This window comes from Montipora capricornis, chromosome 5 (assembly GCF_036669925.1).
Source record: "Montipora capricornis isolate CH-2021 chromosome 5, ASM3666992v2, whole genome shotgun sequence".
Taxonomy (NCBI): Eukaryota; Metazoa; Cnidaria; class Anthozoa; order Scleractinia; family Acroporidae; genus Montipora; species Montipora capricornis.
The window spans coordinates 217,501-243,900 of record NC_090887.1 but is presented as its reverse complement, the minus strand read 5'-3'; the positions used below and the strand labels follow the sequence as shown (position 1 = coordinate 243,900).

General features: G+C 37.7%; 2 protein-coding genes across 3 annotated transcripts; both read right to left on the bottom strand.

Moving 5' to 3' along the window:
• Positions 1 to 241: 241 nt before the first annotated feature.
• Positions 242 to 20,015, bottom strand: LOC138048963 (band 3 anion transport protein-like). 2 transcript variants are annotated; one of them, XM_068895031.1, is made up of 15 exons: positions 19,576 to 20,015; positions 19,350 to 19,500; positions 17,252 to 17,797; positions 12,160 to 12,308; positions 11,644 to 11,818; positions 10,965 to 11,320; positions 8,836 to 9,159; positions 8,513 to 8,690; positions 8,045 to 8,400; positions 6,056 to 6,250; positions 5,321 to 5,494; positions 4,396 to 4,921; positions 3,685 to 3,854; positions 1,931 to 2,101; positions 242 to 1,118 (listed from the first exon to the last, which is right to left on the bottom strand). In XM_068895031.1, the coding sequence occupies exons 1-15, from the start codon at positions 19,633 to 19,635 to the stop codon at positions 1,047 to 1,049; spliced, it is 3,603 nt and encodes a 1,200-aa protein (XP_068751132.1). In that variant the 5' UTR covers positions 19,636 to 20,015; the 3' UTR covers positions 242 to 1,046. The 2 variants fall into 2 exon arrangements, with proteins under 2 accessions (XP_068751132.1, XP_068751133.1); XM_068895032.1 differs by lacking the exon at positions 6,056 to 6,250 and having other exon boundaries at positions 19,576 to 19,969.
• An 898-nt stretch (positions 20,016 to 20,913) lies between these two features.
• On the bottom strand, positions 20,914 to 23,688 carry LOC138048961 (2',5'-phosphodiesterase 12-like). The gene has a single exon (XM_068895030.1). The coding sequence runs from the start codon at positions 23,616 to 23,618 to the stop codon at positions 21,831 to 21,833; it is 1,788 nt and encodes a 595-aa protein (XP_068751131.1). The 5' UTR covers positions 23,619 to 23,688; the 3' UTR covers positions 20,914 to 21,830.
• Between the last annotated feature and the right edge of the window lie 2,712 nt (positions 23,689 to 26,400).

Genomic DNA, 26,400 nt, shown 5'->3' with positions numbered 1-26,400 from the left:
TTCAGCTCGTAGTGCTGGGGAGATAAGTGAGGTTCCTTTGTCACACAATCGCCGGAAGTCGCACAGGCCAACCTAACGCAAGGCAGTGCTCCCCCATTAACGCCAACTGGAGTCAATGTTTGATCATAACTAGTAGTTAGCACACAAACATAAGGAACAGAGACATTAACAGAATTTTTAAAATCCTCTTTTTGGAATGGGGCAATTTTTTTTATGTGTTGAACAAGTAAGTCTAAGGCAATTTGCTCTTTTATAATAAAATTTAATTGGTCCTGTGAAATTTGTATAATAATTGTTATCCATTTTTACTTTTATTGACAACATTCACAAGGCTTTGATGATTCTATGATAAAATTAATGCAAACTTTCCTAGAAACTTTTGATCAACATATTCTCTTGGAGTTTGATTAACCTTGTTTTGGTCACATACTTTAAGCTTATTTTTCTGACATGCCAACAATTAAAAATATATTTCTATACAACAGCAAAAATTTTCTTTAAAAATAAAATTTAAGGATACTACTACTCTGTCTTTAAGATTCCTTTTAAGTCTTCCCTGCTTTCTTGACAGCATTCTCTTCAACTGTGGTGTTTTCAGCTTTCAAAGTCCACTTAACATAATTTTTGGTGTCATGGTTTCATTTTAATATTCAGCATTATTAGAGTTTACCTAGTACCAGAACTCGAAAAGGGGACAGTATATTGCTGCTTTGTTGCATGTTGTTTCCTTTGTGCGATTGGGTTCCAGCCAATAGCCTGCAAACACACTCATATTTCTGGCTGTTTCTCCCTGGCATGGGCCGGTTAAGATACCAGCTCTAGTAAAGTACAATGTCATTGCCTTGCTAGCCAAACCAAAATCAAAACACTCAACAACAGAAAAAAATGACTTGCATTTAAAAACAATAAAAGCTTGATGCTGAATAATGGGCTGCCCATGGCCAATACACCACTCCTGCCAAAAAATTCCATCTGCATGTGCAGGATACCTGGCCCAAGACCTATTTTCAGAGATGTGATACTAAAAATGAATTGCCATCGCGTCTTTAATATGGAAGAAAAACACTGTCGTATTCGTCCACATCACTGTCATCATCAGCTGGTTCCTCATTGTCAAGCTGTAAGAATTAATGAGAATTGAACACCTCTGTGTTTGTCACATTACATACGCAACAATTTGGCAACGTAGAGCAAGAAAGCCAGTTCGGAATTTCAAAAAAAAAAAAAAAAACCAAGGAGAACCCCACAATAAAGCGTAAGATTACAGAAGACTGGGAAACTATTTTCCCCAACAGAAGACAATAATTCTTGCATTCATCCAGATGTGCTTAAGTGATTTGAAACTTCAAACTGCCTTACAGACCTCTTCACAATATTGGCAGCAAAATAACATTTTTTATGTTTAACAGTTTTTACGTTTTAACACTTTTTACTGGTTACGGCCAGTTTAGGTGTCAATGGGTTACATGGAAATGCTAATTAGCCTTGCAAGTCTCGCTACGATTTTTCAAAATTCAAAAGAATATTGTTCCAAACTGAGGCCAGTAGGTCTAATTTTATGAAAATGGTCCATGCTTGAGTGATGGACTCTTTCATGACTCCAAAAATACCAACAATTCCCAATGCAATTATTACTATTGTTTCTGTATTTACTTACATGTATTAGATTTGTAAGGGAAAGATTGTTCACTATTTACTGAAAAATTTTTGAAATGTCAACAGTAAGGCTATTTTGAAGAGCAAAGTTGAAAGAAACTCAAGAGTTCAAATTTCCTCTCAAGAATTTGTATAATTATGATTTCCTCCACGGTCCTATGTTCCAGGCTTGTGCAAAATTGGAGCAAATTGTGGGAATGGAGCACATCAACTTAAACAGAATTCCATATTTGGGAGTGTTTGCCTGCCATATGAACAACATTGTTCTACATACCTCTCCAAGTTCGTTTTCGTCAAAAAACTTTACTAGAACCTTGCGCAGTGGGATAAGACAGATGATGAAGAAAGGAAATGATGGAGCAAGAACTGTCACCTTCACAACAATTAGAAGAGCTAAACAGATTAACTGGATTCCAGTGTAACTATGAATCTTCAAAGTTTTAACCTGAAATCACCAAATATACCTTCAATAAGTAACTGTCGGTTCATTCAATAAAAAAGGAGCAAATTAGACAATTCCTTGTAGCTTTATTATATCTCGCAGATAGTATGGGTGCTGTGATTGGCAGGCCGTAGTCTACAGTACAGCCCGCTAAATTTGAAATTTTGATGAAACAATCTCTAGCAAATTTTTCTTGTCGTTTTTGTTAAATAAACTTTAAAACTGTTTAAATCTTGCAAGCAACTACATGTATTCATAAAGCCAAGAAGATTGCTTCCCATTTTTCAGATTTTAAAGTGGCAATCAGGGTAGTTGACCTTTTCACTTGACTTAACTTAGTATTCTTTCCCACACACCTGATTACCTCAGAGATATAATAAATCTTAATAACCTTATTTTCTGGGTCCATAATAAAGTTACGGATCCTCTTTTGTTCCCCTTGATTTATAAAGCCAGCACACTCGGTTAGTAAGAGGAATAACTACTTTCAAGAAAAATGAATGAATTTTGTATGACCATTATTGGTTTGGCTGCCAAACAGTACTTTCAGATGTTATATATATATATATATATATATAACACACACACATATATTATATATACACTATATATACAGTACATGTACAAGAGGGTTTGAGGTTTCAGTCTCTGTGAGTACTGTTACTATTCAATTCAACCAAATTACCAGGTTGATTCAATTGATTCAAACACATCTTGACAACTTATTCCGATAAAAATCATCTAAATAATTTAGAAACTAGGGGAAAATATTTTCCTTAACATTATATGATATTTTAGAATAAAATAGATGTTTATGCTGGTAAGCAAATACTGGGCAGCGCCTGGGAGGAGAGCGTGACTTCCCATCACGTGACTACCCTATTTGGCTCTTTCATTCATCCCGCCATGCGAGCCTTCTCAGTTTGACATTTCCAAAGCTCAACTAGTTCTGTTTTTTCCGTTCAGCAATTTAATCCCTCCCTCCCGCCCGTTTTGCTTTCTGGTTCTCTTGTATTTTCTTTTATTTTATTTTTTCTTTATGAGCTTCTGTAACCTATTTAATAGTTCTCCTTAATAAAATATGGGCGGGGAATTGCTGCCTGTGGCACCCCTTCAGCCCTGTGCTGAAGCCCCGTTAGGGAGGGGGCATATTGTTACTCCGCTGGACTGGGTTAACTTGGCCCCAGGACATTATGCCAGCAACTATGCCCGCCTTGCTATACACGCATGAGGCACCCCCTCGGCTAGTTGCAGAGGCCCCTCATCCGGTGGTCCATACCGGCGGTGGGTATTATCTGGGCCCTGCCAGTACATTCCCTGCCCCTCGTTTACGCCCAAGTTGTGTGTATTGTCTTTTATTGCGCACCAAAGCATTAATGGTTTATTTATTTCAACTGACATCAAAGACAAATGCCATTCACATTTAAGTCATCATTTGGCATGACCCATGTACAAGAGTGTGTACTTCCCTGTAAATGCACGGCCACATTGCTGTGATGTTTTTTTTTACTCTGTAAAATAATGACATTAAGGTTCCAGTCTGATTCTCTCTGACAACTGACATCACTTTTTATGCCACTGCATACCTTTCTTACATACTGTACATCAGGGTGATACTTGTGTGGCATAAACATCATTATAAATCTGTCAACCAGCTGGATACCTGAGAATGAACTCACACCAAGGTACAATAACACGCCAAACATGACTGGAACCGGAATACGATTTAATGCTGGAGCTAAGAGAATAGAAATCCCTAAAGAAGAACAAACAATGAATCTTGAGTCACTTTCAATTCTAATTAAAGTCATGTGAACTTTAACTGTTGTGTGTATTTTTCCCCTTTTGTTTTCTTGGGTTAAACTCCGTTAACAATAAATTTAACGAAGAAAGAATTATTAGCCATCTTACTATTAGGAGACGCCATCCATTCCTTCGTTCAAATGTTAAAATTAATGGTGACTCACAAACAAACCTTTGTAAATCCCATACAGAATCAACAAGGATTGTCTGACTGGTCCAATGAATGTGTGATACACAAGTTAAAATAGGTTATTTTTTTTTCCAATATTATGCAATGATCTTTACATAAATTGCATACTAATAGGACCAGAGTACTTAAAATGTATAAGGATTTAATTAAAGAGGTTTATATCTGAATACTGCACTTTCACAAACTACCACATTCAATAATGTAATAATAGTTACATGCACCTAGGAATTTGATTAAACAGAACTAATTTTATGCTGCATTGAGAACACCTAACAGCATTTATTTCAATTTCCTTGTGCCTTACCCGTGAGGATATGAATGGCAATGTTTGTGATTCTCTGTTCCTTGACTTCAACAATATGTGGTCTTACACCTGGAGCATGGGATGTACTCCATATTGTTAATGACTGTAAATGAGACACTGAACGAACAGTTGCAGCACACATCCATGGCAATCCCATTAATGAACAAATAAATGACAATAGTCCCATGACACACAAGTCCAAATTAAACCCAGCACCTTTGGTAAGCTTGTTTTCTTTCTTATTCAAAAGAACACCAGTTAATTCAGTTTCCATGAATAACAAAATGCCAACAAAAAGAGCAGGAACTATGGCTGCAAAAATCCAACCAGAGCCCATTGGCTTTGTCATACCAGCAGGATTAATAAACCATCCCCTTTCACTGCGTCTTGTTGGATGAAAGCCAGTGTGAAATGGATCTCCAATAGCAACCTTTGGCGTTGTGACTTTGTCATGAAGGAAGATATCAAGAATAAGCATAGATGCCATAGCAATGACAATGCCAAAGTCACTTACAAGTCTCCTTGCCTACAGAAACAATTAAAAAACACAAGCTTAACACATTAAGATCACCAGGACCCTAAGAAAACCATCTCCCAGGTACAATGCTGACACTCGCATTCAGGCCCACTAGCCCATATACAGCAAAGGAACTTGTCAATGAAGTAAATATGCATCTGTCCTGAAAGGGTATAATCCCAACTAACTGATTGCTAAAAAAATGGTAAATTAATATGACAATCCATGATAATATTATTTCGTGTGCAAAGAGGAACTACAATAAAACAGTTGAACATCTCAATTCTTTCCTCATGGTAAACAGGGTAGGAATAAGAAAGGGAAGTTATCAAAATCTACATCCTATTGGATCTTGGTAACTATGCAAAAGGTCAAAAGAGCACTGCAGTTGAGCACATATGTACAAACCCTTTTTCCAAAGAAGTAACTTGTCCTGAACTTGCGCAAATAGAAAGCCACAAAGAAAGTTCCAAGAAGCAAGATGGTTGAGAACAATGCTGTGTTTGGTTGTCCATTCTTTTTAGTCTCTCCACTGCAAGGAGCTTCTGAATAAGACTTTGCCAAAGGATTTTCTTTGAATACCTAGTAAAAATTATTTTAAAACATTAATGTACTCAGTAATGTACCAGGAGAGAAGGGTTTATAAGGTTCAGTGTTGTGGTCTGGGGTCCCCTTGGGGTTTGGTTCTCCCAGGTTGAGTTATTTAAACTAAAGTTACCACTAGTCACAAGTGAAACCCACTATAATTATTATTATTCCAGTTTACCCCATACTGTTTATTTACCACATTTAGCGCAATATAGACTGCGTCCAACCACTGGACCCAGTTCTAAGCCACATACATGTAATCAGGTATTATGGTTGCAAAAATTTGGTTTTATCAACTCAATTGATATTGTAAATTGGCCACCATACAGAGATTCTAAAAGCTTTTAGAATCTCTGTACGGTAGCCAATTTACATTATCAACTCTGTTGATAAAACCAAATTTTTGTCTACTACTTCCCCACCGACACAGCACCACAGTTTCTTTAGAAACTACCCCCTTCATTCACTTATTATGGTTGCACCTGTGAATGTCCACAATGGCTAATTTCAATCTTGAAAGCATTCAATAAGGTTGGAAACCAAAATGAAATATACCTGTTCTAAAAAGTGAACTGCTTCATAGATGAAAATTACTGAGATGAGACAAGCAAATATTTCTTCAGTGAAACGTGTGAAGTAGCGCACCAAGAAGCAGCCCTCCAAAGCAACTACACCAAAAAGAATTATCATAACCCAGAAACCTATCCAACATCGCCATGGCAGGAATTCCAGGTCATAAATAGTACAAAACTGAAAATAAAAACATATTAAAAATGCCTAAGATTCAAATAAATAAAAAAAATGCTGCATGACTGAAAGGAACAGTCATCATACGATTTTGGTGTTAAACTGAAAACCAATAAAATTCTTTGCATTAATGGAGACCAAAAGAAAAAAAGAGATGTATCTGTTACCAAAAACCATATTGCATGCACTGGTATTTTTAGGCGACAGAGGATGGAAGTTGACACCTTTACTTCCTTCCAGTCCAAAGACAGAGAACTCAGCTGTCAAAATGATTTGTGAATGACATGATTATTATGCATTCATGCATTGAGGGACAAGGCCCATGGAGGCACAACAATAGGACACTATGTAGGTCCAATACAAAGGTCAACCTCCATTGGTAAGCAACATAATAGTAAAATACAACAAACAAGAACTTCAAAAATAAAAATGCCAGAAACAAGCAATGCATACCAAGCTGTTAAACAGGGCTATGAAGTAGACAATTCTATTCACAAAAAAGAACCCAATTTAAAAGAATGGGCACACCCAAAGGAATAGGAAGAGATCATGGCAATGGCACAGTGAGATAACTATATGGTGAAACAGGAAAAGGAATTCCAGGTATTTAAGAAAGTACAGTACAAGAGGGGCCGTTGCTTTAAGTGTATAACCATACAGGATAAAATAGGCATCCCTTCTCTGTACATGTTCAATTAGACCCAAAAGGAAGATAGAACCAATGAAAGTAACAAGACTAGCACACGTCAGACCACAATGGCCACCAATCAAATTAATCTGGACTACCTGCTTACAATCTTTATCCACAAGTAGCCCAATATTGCATGTTAACTCTGTCAAAACTGTTCCATTTATGGGAAACTCAAAGGTTCTAACACTTAGTTTGGTTGAAAGGTAAGTGTGTAGATTGATGCTTGGTTGCTAACATGGTATAAAGTCTGTTCCTTTTCAATGCCAAAAGGAAGACAGTGTTGACCAGTGGTTCAGGAAATGGATCCACACATAGTTGCATTGTGTTCAAAAACATGACTTGTACACTGTACCACTTTCACCATGGTCTGGATTTGTCTTCCATGGTCCCAATTAAATATAGAAATTCAAAACTTTTCATGAACTTCAGTGCAATTTAACTGGGTTAACAACTAGGAGCGACTGCAATCAATTGTTGTCCATGGTTTTGTTATAATTACTATTTGCACATCTACATGTACATCTACATCTACATGTTCCAGCACTCAGCAAGGTCCCTTTTTGACTTGTGGCTGTTTCTTAGGTGGTCTCACACACCACAAGCCTTTTTAGAGACATGACCGCCAAGCTGGCCACTTCTGCTGGAGAGAACAGGACAGCCACAACACCAGGGACTTTATCCCCTCCTCTTCTTGAAAAGTGCTTCGGTTCTTTAACGTCCCACAGGGAACTTAATATGAACATAGAAGATATTTGTGAGACGGGACCTACAGTATTATAGTCCTTATCTGAGAAGACTTTTAAGTCTAACCATTTACAGATGAAATTACAAAGGCAGCACTTTCTCCTCAGTTATTTTAAGATCCTGAGTGTTGATCCAGCCGGGGTTCAAACCCGAGACCTCCCACGTGACAGCTCGATGCTTAACCAACTGAGCCACCGGTGCACGGTGTCAATTTAATACATGTGCTGGGTTCCTTGAATGTGCTTTGGGTTGCAGAACTTATTCATTGGTGTGGGAAGAAGGAGTTACTTTAATTAAGATTGCTTTCTTGAGTGGACTGTTCGTAAACTGCACTTAATTTAAGAGCAGTTTGGCTGACTAACCTCGTAAATAGTCTGCTCAAACACCAGAACAGGGCCAGTTGCTCCAATTATTATTAATGGCTGTCCTGCAAACAGTCCAAACAATACGCCACAGAGACAAGTTGCCGATATCACTTCTGACACTCCTAACCAACCGCCAGTCTTCTTATCAAGAATACTGCCAAAAGCAACATTAGGGGCGAACACAGAGAAGTACAAAAAGATTGATGTCAGTAGGCACTGCATGTTAAAGCCATCTTTAAAGTCACTAAGATAAAATTTAGCACGTCGCTTGACATCCTGAATAAGACCACCACAGAAGGACCCTGTTCTGTCTAGTGGATCTTGCTCTTGTTCTTCAGCAGCTGCTGCAAGGGCTAAAAGAAAAAAAAAACGAACAAATCTGAAACATTCATATATTTAAACTGAGAAAATTGAAATATGTGAGAGTCACAAACGTGGAATAATTAAGTGCAGTTACATTCTTACCAGCCTTAGCCATTTTTCTTCTCCGTACCATAGCTCTGCTCTGCTCAATGAGGATCGGCAACAGCACATTACGATCCCACTCGCCAGGCGGTAAAACAACAGTGTCGTCAAGAAATCCATTGATGGCTGACAACAAGTCCTCCCGCGAGTCTGCACGATAGGCAACATCATGAAAAGCCTGAAAACAAACTTGTTAAGTTTAGATCCAACTAAATATAGCTTTAACTAAATTGAATATGTTATTAATGAAGTTCTCAGACTGGTCTTAAAAAAAACACCACAGAGACTAATAACTTATGTAATAAAATATTTCCATAACTAACCTGATCAGACATTAAAGTTGCCACAGATCTCCCAATTTCATAATACGCCTCTTCCTCTGAGTTTGGTCCCAGCAAAACAAACAAGAACCTTACAGGAATGGACACCTCAGTAATGTTAAGATTACAACCTTTGGCGAGACGAACAAATGCCAGCACGGAATGTTGCAGTTCATCTAGTGTTCCAACAAGGACAGTTGTGGCTTCCGCTCCTTCAGGAATCTTTGATTTTACATCAGATTCTTGTTTACCTCCAGCTTCTTCTATCGCCACTTCTGGAGCAAATGATACACCAGGCTTGGGCTCCTTGTTGTCATCACTTGGCACCTGTCCATTAACACATTTCAAATTAAAACTTTTTAGCTGAGTCTGAAGTATAACAAACAACGTTTTTATTTATTTCAATTTAATGGAAATTCGTTAATTAAGTGATGGACATAACAATGATAAAAAGGCCATAAGGACGATTTGTAAGAGAGTCGCAGCAACTCCATTTTAAACAAGTCACGTCTTATTAAAAGAACATGTTGGTAAAAAAAACCCACCACTTACAACTAGCAATAACATTACTTAAAATATATAAGCTAAAATAAATTATTTACATTTCAATAAAAATTTTATAACTTTAGATTTAAAAATGTACACATTTGAAGCAGAGTCAGGCCTTCTGATAGGGTGCGATTAAAAAATGCAAATTATGCGATTTTTTCAGGGCAGATTGTGCGATTAGAAAGGCCAATTATGCGATAAATAATGTAAATTATGCGATTTTTTTCTCAGCAATTTTAAGCTTGTTTTATAAGGTTTCAGGTTAAGAAAAGCCCTTTTTTGCTGCCCTAAAAACATTTTGAACACAAAGGAACAGTAATTATGTATCTTGATCGACATTAGTTGGGATAAATAAAAAAAATGAGGTCTTCTGCACTACCGGTGCACCACGTTAAAAGTTGAAAGGACACAGCTAACATGCCAAATGAATGATCAAGGTGCTCGTCAACCACGAACTTCCGAAGATGGTCAATCACAATAGGGCCATACCCCCATTTATACGAGAGAAAATAAGCCGCGGCTTTCTCTGGCCGTACATTTATGTCTTTTTCAAGCCGCGGCTTATATTGACCTGGGAATATATATTCGTATAAATAGTTCCTTTTGCGAATTTTGTACACCGTGGCCAGAGTAAGCCGCGGCTTATTTTCTCTCGTATAAAAGGCCCTAATATTGCACGACGAGAAAAACATCAGTCCATCGTCCACCAACGTGGAGCGTACCTGTGAGGTACTTTCTTGCTCGATCGTGAGCTGTCAGATTGGGCGGAATGTGGGAACTTCCTTCTTCGTCGAAGAAAAAGCAAGCGTTTTCACAACAAACTTATCCATGAGTAAGTTTTTATCAGTTTTCAACGAAAGAAACTACATTTTGCCGTAAAACTTACAACTTCGCTTATTTTTCTCAAATCTCTTCTATAAGAGAAAGCAACTGTGTCATTTCAGTGGTGTGTATATAAGGCCGTGTTTGTGTTGCACCAATAGAAGGAGACTCGTACCAGGTCCCCGACATGAAAAATAAAGCCTTGAACTTCGAATGTTTACGAAATCGAAGGTGACAAAGGTTTTTTAGCCTTTTTCCAAGATAAATCATCTTAAAAATGGCGTATTTATGCAGGAATTTCTAAGAAACGTCTTGATTTATGTTTCATTTTATGAACTTTGTGCGTCCTTTTGTGAATTATGCGATTTTTCGTGAATTGTGCGATCGGATGCGATTTGAGGTCGATTGTGCGAAATCGCACCATCGCGTAATATCAGAAGGTCTGCAGAGTGGATCTCAAAAGGCAGAATATTCCAACTGTCCACTATCCTATGAAAGAAACTGTTTTATTATTATTATTAATTACAGCCCCTTCCACTCCCTGGACTGGTCCTATGCTTAACATAAAGCCCTTGCTTCCAGTCTCAATTTTGCCTTGTACTAAAACTAGGCATGCAGACTTCATGTCAAATTCATTTCTCTTCTCTAGCCCTAACCCTAACCCTAACAGCTTTGATACAATTCCACATCACTCTGTAATTTTGCTGAAGAAGACATGACATTGGAAGTCTATTATAAATTACAGTAAATCTAATTCCCACCTCAATAATTTCTTGGTCTGGGATATTGGCACAGGTATCATCAATCTTCAATCTAATTGTTCCATCTTCTGTTGTGTTGCATTCACTGTCCCCAACAATAATTGGTTTATTTTCAGACTCAACTACAGGAAATGATGACTTGGAATCTTTTTTGGCCATAGCCCAGAGATTATATGATGAGGGACGTCTAGGCACTGTTTGTGTCATTTGATACTGATGTCTGTGCCGTAACAATAATGCAGCCAGCACTTTGTTACTGTCTGTTTGGCTCAACTGGTCTGTAATCACAAAATTTTCAACAACCGCTTCGGCTATACTTGGTAAATCAAACTTTTCCAAGTCCAGAAGCACCGTGCCTGCAAAAGAAACACAATTACCATAATTGTGTCCAGTTTATGTTGATTAGTCTGAAGACTGAAGTATGACGTTTATGCATGGCTTGAAATTAACTTTTTCATCTGGTGCTAGCTGGTGACCGGAGAAAAAAAATTGCTTGCCCAATCAAAATTATGGTTGCCAGTTTTTTTCATGTTGCTTTGCATAATCATAATAATTATTAAGAACTAGAGGTATTATAATAGTATCTGGCCAAAAGAAAGCAGGTCAATATTTGATGGTTTTAGGTCTAAAGCCATTCTGTTACAAGTCAGCAAAGAGGTAGATGACAAAATTTCTGTACCTTTCTCTAATCCTCTCCGTAGTTCTAACAGGCTATGAAATGTCAATGAAGCGACATGGGGTTTTCCCCAGCGGTTTGACTCCTCAACATTCTCCTCAAACTTTATCCATCGAGCAGTTTCCTTCCATTCCATTTCCTCCCCATTCTTTGTTAACTGTTCTAACTCAATGAATGCCTGGAAAATGTGAATTAGGTAATGGCCTTAGTAACTTTTGCAAATATTTTAAGGCCCCATAATGCTGAATGTGGTAGCACTCTGAGTAAAATACTGCTCAACTTTACATACACTCCATTACATAAAACAAAGCTTTAGTTCAATTTGATCAAACAGGAGGCAGAGCTATCAACCAGACAAATCACCTTTCAGCAGTTCAGTGCTTTTAAAACCAAACAAGTTATGCACTATATTATGATTTTATCCACGAACAATGATTCTTCATTGGGACTCTAGTAGTTCTGTTGTTGAACAGTCTACACATTTGACCAAACCAAACTGCACTTTATTTAAACATGTACCTCACGAGGACTATGATCATACTTGACAGGAAATCGCTGCAGGCTCTTGCTGATGTCTGTGCTACTAAAATGAGTTTTCATTCCAGACTTGTGCCGTGGTAAATGAGGTCGACGCCTTCTGAGCCCTCTTAAATCCTCAAAGCGATGCCCTATGATAACAATAATATATTGAGATATACATCTTCAAACAAAAAAAGCAACAATCAAAGAACCAAGTGGTTAGGCTTAACTACTTGGAAATCCAGGTTCAATGCATACTCTAACCAACCTGAAGTTGTTGTGTTGATGAGCGTATACTGCGTATACTGTGTGCTTGTAAATAAACTCTTTAAACTTGTACCAATACTTTTTACTTCAATGACTTGGAAAAGTAGTTTAGCAATGATAACGTACTAAACATTCTTTATGTGACACTTAACTAAAGAGACATTTCACACAAAAGGGATAAACAGTCATGAGAGATGAGGGAAGAGTATACAGAAGAGATGGGAATGGCAAACAATAGACACAATCTTGGAGTCCAATAATGATAAAAGCAAAGAAACCCATGTGAACTGAAAGAGAACAATAGAGAACAAACTGGCATCTAGCTTGAACCCTCTCGCACCTTTCTGTATTCATAGACCCCAAAATTTAACTTTAAATTTAACTCTTTTTTTACCTGCTGCAAATTATGGTTGGGTAAGAGTTGAAAGACAATGAGAAAGTGAATCGATCCAAATCAACCAATCACCATGATGGATCTTCCCTGGTGAAAATCCTTAAAGGATCTTTAAAGATCTTCAAAGATCTTCAAAGACCTGACAAAGATCTTTAAAGATGAAGATCTTCACAGGATCCTTGAAGGATCTTTAAAGGATCTTCAAAGATTTTCTAACATTGAGGACTCTTGGGATACTTCATCAAGATCCTTGAGGAAATTATCAGGATCTTGCAAAGATCTTACCAAGATCCACACACAAAATCTTGGAAAGATCCTCAAAAGGATCCTTAAAGATCCTCAAAGAGTGACCGAGGATCTTACAAGGATCTTAAAAGGATCCTTGAAAGGATCTTAATAAAATCTTTGACAGGATCCTTAAAGATCATACTAGGATCTTTTGAGGATCTTTGAAGGATCCTTATAGTGATCTTGAAAGAAACCATAAAAGGATCCTCAAAAGATCCTCAAGGATTGTATGAGGATCCTTTAAGGATTCTAAAAGGATCTTCAGAGGTATTTTGAAAAGATCTTTATTGGGATCCTTAAAGATCCTATGAGGATCCTTCAAGGATCTTAAAAGGATCCTTAAAGTGATCTTGAAAGGATCTTTGTTACGATCCTTGAAAGATCCTATGAGGATCCTTCAAGGATCTTAAAAGGATCCTTAAAGTGATCCTGAAAGGATCTTTGTTACGATCCTTGAAAGATCCTATGAGGATCCTTCAAGGATCTTAAAAGGATCCTTACGGTGATCTTGAAAGCAACTTTATTAGGATCCTTGAAAGATCCTATGAGGATCCTATGAGGTATTACGTACATGTACCCTCAAGTATCATTAAGGCACCAAACTTTGAACATAAAAATAATCACGCTGTACACGAATCAATTAAAAAGAAAACTTTTATTCTGATGTAATCCATTGATTGTCGGAAATATCAGTAACAGATTACCTTGTTTGATGAACTCGTAATTGCTGCAGGCCGGGCCAGAAGCAATATGAAACAGTATACTCTCGAAATATCAAAGAATTCGTGTCAGCACGTAATCCTTTAAAAAAAGACCAGGGCTAAAATACAGAATTCAGGGCCACATCTAGAGACTCTAGTGACGAATCGGCTCGATCAGTATCTTTTCACATTCCTTTAAGGGTTAATTCGATGAGTCTGCCATGACTTTTGCTCACTTTTTCTTTAAAGTACAGAAGAATCGGAGAGTTGTAATCCTCCGCCATCTTGGATAACACGCGAGAGATAAGACTGGAAACTAGAGAGCCGTTTCCCTTTTGGTCAGCAGTCACCAAGGATGGCTCCTCTTACAGTTCGGCGGGATCGTTCGGCGGTTTTATTTAAGTTTGAATCAACGAGCATAAATTCATGATTGTTTTACCCTTTAAATACTGATTCAAAACGAGGAAATGCGTACAGCAATCCAAGTGCAAAGGTAGGCGCTAATTATAAGCAGATAATATTTGAGTTGATGACTTAAAAATGACGATAGACTAATTCGGCTAACTCAACCAATTCAAATCTCTCGGGGTTAAGATTCTTTGTGTGTTTAATTTGCATGACAATGAGGCATTCACATTTAAAATGATATGGAAATACTGGAACAAAACGTTTTATTCCCGAAAATATTTTAATTGCGTACAACATTGAGTTCGCCGAAATTCGAACTTTTCAAACTTCAAGTCCGAAAATAATTTGACATGTACAGCCAAGGATCATAATTCGGCTTACTTGCTATAATCCTGTAAAAAATAGGTGAATCTCTAACGAGATTACTTAATAAGGTTTACATCTAAAGAGTGGTTGTTGCAAATTATATGATTGGCAAAGGATCCCTTCGATTCTCTGTAAATGCTACATGTGTCTGAGGTTCATAGCAATTTTCAAACGTTAGGTGATGCACATTTATTCCCACTTCCACGGCATGACTTGCGAGTACATGTGGAATTCATGATAACCAATATGAGTAATTTGCCCTTATGGTTTTGTTTTTCTTTCAGGATGCATAACTGCAAAATATTCAGAAAAAGTTCTAAAAAAGCGGCCTCAACCGACAATAGCAGCAAATACTGAGTGAAGAAAAAAATTAGTAATGAAAAGATAGATAAAATGAAATAAATACAAATGTGTTAGGTAAAATCAAACCTTATTGTTGTAGTACATGTACTTGTACTTGTAATGTTTCTCTTTCGCTGTTTTTCTTGGCTACAATTTAAGGTTTTTGTCTTAATTTTAAGAAACATTTTCTCGATAAAAATGGCTGTTTGTGAAAATATGTTGAATATTCCCAGCCATATTTCGATATTTAACAATTATTCTATGAGGGCGCGCTGGATATGAAATGATATATATATAACCAACGAGGCGCGTAGCGCGAGTTGGTTATGATCATTTCATATCCAGCAAGCCCGAGTAGAATAATTGTTTTATTAAAAACCCCAACATCACAACTCTTTTATGTTGAATTTATTTGGCCCTTTTCTCTCGGAGCCGCAAAACTGTGTATTTGCTGCTGTGTTCATTGACCATATTTGGTAGTGCATGTATATGAGCTGATAACCTGTGTCCGGCGAGCCAATGAAAATGCTGGAAATATGATATCCGTAGTTCAGTTTTTAATAATAATGAGTACTTGATAACAACTGTATGTCTTGAGTATCTATATTTTATCTGTATTGTTTCTATGATTATTAATATACATTCAAGTCATATTATAGGTAATTTTAATTAAGAAACTGGTTCACTGTATGCAGCTAAACTTTTAATTAATGGATAACCATGTGACCAAATAACTCCAAAAGCTACTATGATTGTCAGTTGAATAAGATGTGAGCAAAGTTGTCAGAGTTTCAATGTTAAAACAACAACTGTCAAAGACAACTTGATCCACATCAAGTCTGTGAAAAACAATAGTCAATGCATCATTTGTTCAGGTTTGTTAGATTTTTATTGTATTCTTCCCATCCCTTTGACCCAGGAGTTAGTGCACAATTTTGGATAACGAGCCACGGTGATAAGGGTTCGCCTTACCAAACTTCACTTGCATTTTACTCAAGTGAGAATCGTAGTGTGTGGCTGTTTTTCATTCAGTTCAATAAATAATGCTAGCAAATAAAGTCGGATATTGATTTCCCATGATTCATCATTGTTATTTTACTTCAATCATACTTAGTATTATAACATAAATAGTTTACAGACAAATGAAGCATTTTATGTATTGAAGTTTCTCTTCTACAGAAAGAAAGCTCCTTTTTCCAGGTGTTTGAATAAAATAATTTTGTACATCAAACTGCAGTCCAATAAGTGCAATTCAGGGTGAGAAGGTGGACAATAAAATTAATAATCTTGGCTAAGTGCCTGTAAAGTCCTAAATGATATTTAAACATAAACATCCTCAAGGATGTTGCACATGATCTTGGCAAGGGTTTTTGAAGATCCTCAAGGATCTTGCACCAGATCTTTGAAGATCCTTAAGGATCTTGGATATGGGTTTCGAAGATCCCAAGGATCTTTGGTTGGTTACTTCAACATCCTCAAGGATCTTTGATGATCTTCAAAGATCTTGGTCAGGATCTTTAAAAATCCTTGAGGATCTTGCACAGGATCTTTGAAGATCCTCAAGGGTCTTGGACAGGATCTTCGAAGATCCTTAAGGATCTTGGACAGGATCTTCAAAGATCCTCAAGGATCTTTGATGATATTCAAAGATCTTGGTCAGGATCTTTAAAAATCCTTGAGGATCTTGCACAGGATCTTTGAAGATCCTCAAGGGTCTTGGACAGGATCTTCGAAGATCCTCAAGGATCTTGGACAGGATCTTCAAAGATCCTCAAGGATCCTTGAAGATCTTGGCAAGGATCTTTGAGGATCTTGGCAAGAAAAGCTAGAATCTTTAAGGATCTTCAAGGATCCTAGGTAGGATCCTTGAGGATTCGAGAAAAGATCCTTAGAAAGATCCTCAAAAAGATCTTTGAGGAGTCTTTAAGGATCTTCAAAGATCCTTCAAAGATTTTCACCAGGGTTGGCCTCTAACCAGTGCTTCTACACTGATGACAATAGCAAAATTGAAACTATCGAATGGACTTTGACCTGTAAAGTCTGCATAAGCTAGAACTTGTAAAAACAAATTTCTAAAAGGTATTCACTCAGTGGTAGGAGAATAAAATTCCCAACCAATATTGTCAAAACAATGTGACAGTTTCCAGCAAACAGACATTTTCTAGCGTCAGTAATGCTCGTCTCTTCTCCTTTGTTGGGCTCGCATCATTTATATCCAGTTTATTTAATATTAAATTATGAATGTAGAAGTTAATTTAAGCCAGACTTTGGACAAGATGGCTATTTTAATACAAAGAGTTTTAGGGAGAAGTGAGCTCTAACTTACATGCCATTTCTTCCAAATCTCTTTTAGCTAACTGGCTTGCCTCATCTTTTTCTGTTGCCAGTCTATCTTGAATAGGCTCAATTTCCCGTAGCGTAAGTGAACCAGATCGAAGGCGAGACTCCAGCTGCTCTCTTTCTGAGATTGTTCTATGCTGTTGAGGAGCAGCAACCAACTGATGACGATGATGTCGACGATGGTGATGGTGGTGATGAGGTTTTTTCCCTTCATTATCTTCAATATCTTTGTCTCTTTTATCCTTGTTATCTTTGTGTTCACGACTATGATGACTGTGATGCCGACGAGGATGATGATGCTTCCTTTTCTCAAACAACGACTCTGTCACTCTGTGTGCCTTTTCATTTTCATCACCATAGTGATTATGAGCTTCTTGTCCCTCATTGATTTTAGGAAGAACTCTGATTTCTCGAGATCGTCTCTTCTCCTTCTTTGGGCTAGCATCATTTTTACCCAGTTTATTTAAATTGCGGGAATGTGAATGAAGTCTTTGTAAAGGTTCATGATATTTGGTAGATGAAATGCGGCGAGCTAGAAACATACAAGGAAATAAAATCTTTGTGACTTAAACTAAATGGAGCAACAAAACAAAGACCAACTTTCTTGAGCCCTAACCATTTTTGTAAAGTACGTTTACATGTATATAATATTATTATGCTAACAAGTGCCATTTTAGTCACTCTAGACCCTCGTCAAGTGTTAATCAGGGTTAGTCAGTGACCACCACAACATACAATTCAACTATGTACCAGTCGTAATAATGTTACAGGTTTGAATTACTACATTTCAAAATTCAGATTCGGGGCAGGCCTAATCAGTGACAGACAGATCCAGATTCATCAGTTCAAATACTTCAAAAAATACAAATAACCATCAAACTGAAATCACACAAGAAAAGCCACATACCTTACTTGAATAAAAGGCAGCATGCAAAATTAGTATGGCAATTATAAAAGCTCTACAATAACTTTTTGTTGAAATCAACATTACTGATATGATTGATGTCAACAACCCTTAAAATGCCTTCAGTGTCAAAACGAAATAAATTTCCCTAAATGAACAGCACTTTTGAGTATAATTATGTAATGACAAATCTTCAGACCAGAGTAAACAGATAAATCAATTTCCTGAAAAACAAGACCACACTGTAATGATTCCACATCAAGTGTACACATGTATTATGCACCATTCAAAGAAATTACCATCACGACAAATTTTAAACAAAGAAGGAACAAAAAAAAAATTATCATCACCGGAATTTTCAACATGTGACATACATGTGAGTTGAAACCTCAAAGTTTCTCATACACTTTCTTGCAAAATATACAAACACACATCATAGTTAGAATACTACATGCACATAACTATATACTCAAATAAGGAATCGACAGATCAATTTAATTAATTATGGTCAATTCCTGTGCAATCTTACCAAGTTGCACTTAATTAAGCTGGCAACCGACAAAACTCAAAGGCAGCACTATTGCAGTTCAACCATGTATGGCAAACTGGAATGGGAGGAGTGACAATAAAAAACAACTCTGTGTACATATATGTTTGCACAAATCTGCTCGCTGCGGCGGAAATTATGATGTTCACAGAATTTTCTGAAATCTTTAAACGTTTTCAGCCTTTCTCGTGTACTAGTTACATTCGAGATGGAAACACTCTCCTCCATCCCCAGAAAAATTCACAACTATCTCAAAGGAATTTTGGGCCATTTTATGCTACATGTAGGGTTAGCATTGGATTTATGAGGACCTCGCGATCTACGCGAATATACGCTTGAACAGTGAACAGAAAATTATGTTCTCACTTACACAAGATATATGGTATAGTGTAAGCACAATATAAGTTAATACCATGCTTGCAAACTTATTTGAGAAAGGCACTTTGAAAGAGATCCCAACTGATCAAGATACAGGCAGAACAAATTATATCATGGCAATGTCAACCGGTGATCGATAACGCTGCAATTGTTTTTCACGGACGATTTAAAGAACAATACAATTGATTATTACATTTGACTAAATTAAACTCTTCTGTTTTCTGTTATCTAATCAAGTACTTAATAACAACTCACATTTGTAATCTTTCTCGTCGAAATTGTAGTCGTAGTGCGAAGTTGGAACATCTGAAGTTTGAGGTCTCGATTCAAACGGTCTCGGTGCTGCAAAGGGCCGATCGAAGACCTTTCTGAATTCCTCATTCTTCACGCTACTTTGTGGCTTACCCTGAAAATTTATGAAACAACAGAAAAGATTGTAAACGTAAACGATAAAGAAAATTTAAACTACCAAATTACGTACCTCTTCCAGATCTACACCATAATTGCTCGATGCGGAGGAAATCTTCCTTGTCTCAGCCATTTTCGGAAGGAATCAGTTCGTGAGTACCACAGAACACGTGCATCAGGGAGAAAAATAAATTGTCCAAGTTCCCAAAGAAAACAACCAAAGGGCCAGCTCGTCCTTCCACAGGAGACGGCATCGATCAAGCCATAACACAACTCGCCGGGCAAGGTCAATGAGAACAATTATAGCACACGGCCGCGTATCGCAGACAATCAATACGTGAACCACAAGATGATAACAACTTTTAAACTTAACCTTGATTTCAAACGAGCAGCGTTCTTTGATACGAAAAACCGTAGCGAAATAAACACAACCCCCTCTTCAGTTTGTTTGCTTCGTTGGTGAGGACCAGCCCCCTTGCATTGTCCAATAACAAAAGAACATTTTGGTCACATGCACGAAACCACGTGCTTCTCGTGCTTCTAAGTTGTGTAAACAATAATCTGATCAATTCTTATTGGTTGGGTCTAATCAATTTGGAATTTGTGTATTCTTCCATTAGTTGTGGTTACACACACCTTGGGTTTGGGACCTTCCAGAGGGTAAATAGCTTGGGTTTGGTTCTGCTCAGTTACATATTACCCTTGGGATGCAGTTACACAGTAAAAGACTCCCCTCAGAGTAAAATAATAGGGGTATACTTAATATAATTAGGGATCTTTGCATATTAGCTACGTTCTGCTTTACGATTGGCCAAGCCACCTCAGGGAGCAGATAAACCGTACTTTTCAGTTCAGGAATTGTCATGGGAAGTTCTTCTGTTCTCTTTGATGTATCCATGGAAATAACCCAAGGGCAGTTTCAGTCTAGGGAAAACGGTCTTGCCCATGGGCAAACGCTATTTACCCATGAGTAAAAGGGCTAGTGTAATCACAAATATTGTACACTACACAACTTAGCTCTCCCAAGATGTAAGCATTACACGGTACTGCAGTGTTACCGCTGCATTCAGTGAGAATAAGAGGCATAGCTATATATTCAGACAGTTGTGCCTTCTGATTAATTGGAGAAATAAATTAACAGAACACTGGAATTTTTTTTAGGTTTGTCAAGTGACACCCATAACTGTGAATCTCAAAAACTGCATAGCCTTAAACAGTGGAGATTGCTAAATTCTTAGGTACTGTTCTGCACAAATCACGGAAACGCCTATTTTTTGTGCATACTCCAAATTCAGCACAAATATGTTGCTGTGGAAGTTATTCCCCATGCTCTTTTGCAAATTATTGCCACCTTTTACCCTCGCTACACTGCATTGCACTACATCCAGACGTTTTCACATACAAACAGAAATTCAGTTTCAGTTTTTATTATGCATTTTGCAAAAAAATATCACAAAGCTATGCAATGCTCACAATTAGCAAAAACTAGTTGAGGCGAGCAGTTCTTACAAATACATTCCAGATAAAAAGACATTTACAAAGGCAAAGATTCGAGTTCATTGTAGAAGGTTATAAATATATAACTACACATTAACATAAATAATAAATTCATGAGATTTTGGTTGAATGTGATTTGTTGATTCCTCTAATGAAGCTGTCCCTCTTAATGAAAATAAAACAATAGTCAAAAGTCTTAAAATTGGGAAAGTACAAATCTTTCTTTGCATTTGCCAAGGAGTCTCTTGAAAGGACCCTTTCATTTTGTTGCTACTCACTGATTCTCCTTAGAGCCAGACGAAGGAGACATAAGGAAAGTAAAGGTTGGTGCAACAAGCACCCCTGTACTTACAGACAAATGAAGATTATTAATACAGGTGATCAGCTGCCCCTTTTTATTTGAAATGAAAGACACCAAAATGCCGCCATTTTTAGATTTTGCTTCACCAACACGACTGCCACAATGACATATGCACTCAGGGAGCAGGAATGCTGCAGTGGTGAGAACACTTGCCTCCCACCAATGTGGCCTGGGTTTGATTCCATACTGTTACCCCGATAATCTTACATACAACGTCTGGGTTCAAACCATTTAAAAAAGGAAAGCAATGAAATACACATATATTTATATCTTCTAGAATAAGTTTATTTTGAACTGTTAGTTTTCATAGCAACTGAGAATATTTCTTTTTAAACTGACTGATTGTGACTTTTCCAATTTCAAATACAAATATTTCAAATCAGACCTTAAAGCTTTGAGGGTGTCTAAGGCATTTTTGGAGTTATCCCTATCATGTTTCTTCTTAAAGCATTGTGGTAAAAAAAAAAAAATTACAATTTCTGCTTCCACCTTAGATCACAAACCAAAGCTAAATGATCTGAAGGTAGAACAACAGAGGGCAAAGCTAAATGAAGGGAAAGCTCATCTTCACTTGGAAGAGGAATAACTGATTCAACTTCCAGGTAATTTTTGTCAGCAAAAATATAATCTAGTGTTCCCTTAAATCCCCCTGTATAGTTTGTGAAAGGAGGAAAACCACAAGCAGAGAACAGACTAAAATCATGGCTAAGTGACAAAGTTGTACAATGTTCCTCCTTGTCTTCACAAAATACCCAGTCACGGTGTGTCGCCGCAATGTGGCCAGATGTGAGGAGCTCTACAAGACCAGATCTCGGACTACTGTTAAAATCACCACAGAGTAAGAAAGCCACTAGAGGCTGACAGTTCATTGTATCATTCATTTCATGACATGAAACATTGTCAATGCCATCTTTGACATTTCCCAGAGAGTTGATACTGGTTCCAAAAGCCCCTGAGAAAAACTGTGAAATTACCTTTCTGGCATGATTCAAAATAATGGATCCCTGGAGCAAGCGTATATGAGGATAGCTTGGTTTGAAGTAGAGATGAGTGTTAGCTACACACAGATACTGGTTCTCAATATTAGTTACCTTGAGAATGGATAACTGGACAATTGTATTTCTCTTTTGTAGAGTTTGCAGTAAAATTGGCATGGCAGTCACATGATCTAATAATACCTCATGCGCTGGATCCACCAGGACGGCTTCATTGAGAATAATGTCATGTTGGCTTACCAAGGAAAATTTACTTTTTCGAAAAAAAGTTGCTTCCCCTTCTGGAACCTCACCACCTTTACATTTGAGCAAACATTCAAAGCCCATTGTTTCAAGGGCTGGGCGAAGATTATGCTTGAATAGTTTAGAACCACATTCTTGAAGACAAATAACATCAGCCCTGTACCCCAGAATTTCCTTGAGGAGCAACTGTTGCCGATAGCTGATATCCAAAGCATATGGTGGACAATATGGAAACAACATGGTCTGGGCAAACTCATCCTTGGAATACGTATCAGCCAGGATGTTATATGAAACAACTCTGAATGTGTGGTTGTCAGCAGTTGGTTTCTTGGTGTACATGTGACGAGCATCGAAAGGACAATACCCAGGTCCTGCTGCTACTGTAACAGAGCTTGTGACATCTGATGTCAACTCACTTACTCTTGATTCGTTTCCTGCTGCACAAGTTAGTTTTAGAAAACATCCAACATCTACTATGGATGGAGTGTACAAAAACTCACTGCCAACCTTCTCCCAATTCAATACTTCACATGCAGTGGGTGGTACTGAACTTGCTTGTTCTTCACTGTGATTGGTTGATTTGTACCAAGTGTAAACGCAGTATTGTTTATCCGCAAATTCCAGATTCAAAGATGGCATCACTGGAAAATCAGACATAATATTGTCGGGAAGAGTCAAAGACAAGATTGAAGGAGGATTAACTTGCACCCTAAAAGACTGAGAACCAATCTTTAAAGTTGAACCATCTTTCCATGCATGGTGATTAGCAAGACTGGGGCATACTTGTTCACCTTTATACCAGAGGGTCGCCCTCTTATCTTCGTTATCGGCACTCTCTTTACAGCTTTCGTCTTTCCTCACATGTTTCGTTTTCTTCTTCAAAGACAGCTCAATTCTCGTTAACGCTTTATACAATATCTCGCCTTTACTCCGCTGCATTTTTCGCTGCTTCCCTCCATAACTGAAAGAAATCGTTATATCTTCTTCTTCTTCAACACTTCTTACAACTGCCATAGGCATCTTCGTGACGAGATAACGAAAGAAACAAACTCTATTAGTCAGGAAAGTGACCGAATATGCCTTTTCTAACATCCTTGGTGTGAGGAAAACTGGGGAGAGTAAAAAAGCACCACGGGAAGTTCTCGTTCCTCTCAGTTTCGCCGACGGTATTGTTGGCGCGAGAGAATGGGGAGGGGCAAAAATTTGCCTCCCGTGACATCTACTAAGCTGTTCGTTAGTTCTATTTCTGGGCTTTCATAAACATAGAAATGTTATAGTTACTAGTCTATTAAGCTGGGTTCACCAGACAACTTCTCTTCTCAACTTCTATTTCAAACATACTTGGTACATTTGCAGGCCTTTGGCACACTGATGACAATATATAAAAAGGGACGGTAATATCAAAGGATAAAACAAATTTTCGCAATCCGTTCGAACGCCGTAGAAAAAAAAATTGAGAGCGCTCGTACAAAACAGAAGCCGTGGTGAACATCTGGACTGAGTTGTTGGATAGGCGCCATTCAGAGGGCAGCCGTCACATCATTTTCGAATTCTCTGGACTGGATCTAACATGAAATGAAGGCTAATGCGGGCAAATCTTTTCAAATGCAAATTAATTTGCCCGCATTAGCCTCCATCGAAAAATACGCATTTTCTTTAAAACAATTAATTTCTTCGTCTGTCACCTCAACAACACGGCTTTTCGGCCATTTTGAAAAAACCGCTTTGGTGATTATCACGTAATAATCACCTCGAGTGCAACCAATCAGCGCAGAGAATTTAAATTAATTACCTACGCAATTATACGAACGAACCATATCCACGGAGACCAAGGGGCGTTCCATTCCTTCGCCTGCCTCTACCTCCACCCTGCATCGATTGACAGCCCCCGGGTCCCAAGATGTCCCAGACATACTGTTGCACCGGATAATCTTGGTGTATAAAGGACAACTTAAATTCAAGTAAAATTCAGTTTGATTTGAAGGTTATGAAATGAAATCTTATGGCTTCTTTACACGAGGGGTGAGGTAACCCGAATCGCCTATCCATATAATCCTTGACTTCACCTCGGTTGGAGGGGTTACCAGTGTAGACGAGTTGCCCTGTCTGCTCTCCAAGGTTGGACAATTTTTTGCCTTGTAAGCTTATCAAGGTATTATAACCTTCCTACCCGGAGACAGGTTTGTGCCTTCATGATAATAACTTTCAGAAAAGGTTGCCACGATTGCATATGTTCACGGCTGGGTTGGTTCCTTTAGTCACCCAAGATCCCCAGAATCCGTGTTAAAAGATCTTGATCGACACTAAATATTTGGGAGGTATGGTGTCCCTATTTTCTATTATCCAGTCTCCAGCGTATTTAAGTTACGTCCACTTACCATCCCTGGTTTCATCATGTATCTATTGCCAATATTTGATTGGTTTAATTCATTTGGGAAAATGAATATGAGTGGCAATAGACACTAATTTTTCATGCCCGAGTCCGACAAATATTTACGCTTGGGACTGTATCATACTTCAGCGAACTGGGCATCATTGTTTCAATGCAAACAACCCTCAAAATTAAATGTGTCACGGGATTTGGGAAAATAGCGAATTGCGGAAAAAGATATAAAATAAATCGCCTGGAAGCGGAGGAGTTCTGGGGTAGGCAGCATATAAAATAACACTTGACGTCAAGCTAAAACTTAATCCACACATTTCAAAACGAATTTGAAAAGCCGTCTCTTAAGTTGCTGACAACTGTTTGCGCACGAGTAAGACACAGTTCGTTAACCCGATTAACTTATTTTTCCTTTCAAATTCTAATTACCGAAGTTCCAGGCATTAAATAGTTAGGCACGAGTAAGGTCCTCTCTGAATTTTATTATTTTCTTTTTGGTAGTAAAACTTGCAAGTTTTTTACTTCCAAATTTAGAAAAATGCCAGCCGCATGCAATTCCCGCCATTTTTCTGGTAACCAATCAGAGTAACCGAGACAATATTAACTAGCCAACCAAAGAGCAATATTTACCCCACGTGATGCTGAGTGGCTGCTCCGCGCGCTTTTCAAACTGCTGCCAAAAATTTATAAAGCAACTTCTATGCGAAACGAAATACATTTTACTCTTTTTTTCCTTGTCAAAACCAAGTTTTAGGGCCGAGCAAGATACAAACAACAGCCTTGGTATTACAGAAGGTTTGAGTCAATATGGCAGATAATTCTTGAGGCAAGTTTCTTTTAAGTTAACGTCGTTAAAGTTGGTAACATTTGAGCGCAGGAGTTTCGCAAAGAAGGCCCGAGTTCCCTCCTTTTCGTAACCTTTTCAAGTAGCTAACAGTTGTCTTTTATTTCTATGCGCTTTCTTCCGCTTCCAGTTCAGATTAAGTTCGTGGTGTAAATTCACAGGGAAAATGCAATTTATAAGTCTTTCACTAATTTTTGCAAACACGCGTCATTGAAACAATAGGCTTAATTTTGCGCGAGTTCGTGACTTAAAACTCTTTCTATCGGCAAATAAAAGCAAACAAGGAATTAATTTTCTGTACATTAACGCTTCAAATGCATTCGAGAAATTTTCACGGAAAATTCTACTGACACTTTTTCACGAGTGAAACAAATAATCCTACATTTTCAAACGGCGCGTAAAGTGCAGCAAAAGTTCATTTTAGATTTTTAAATTAAACGGATAAATAATTTAGCTTTTAGCTTTCAATGATACAACACTGTCTACTAACTATATATAGAAGAATACTCACGGTTTCGCATGTACTAAAAGAAATTTATTCCCCTGGCCACAGTTGTTCGAAGGGAGGATAGCGC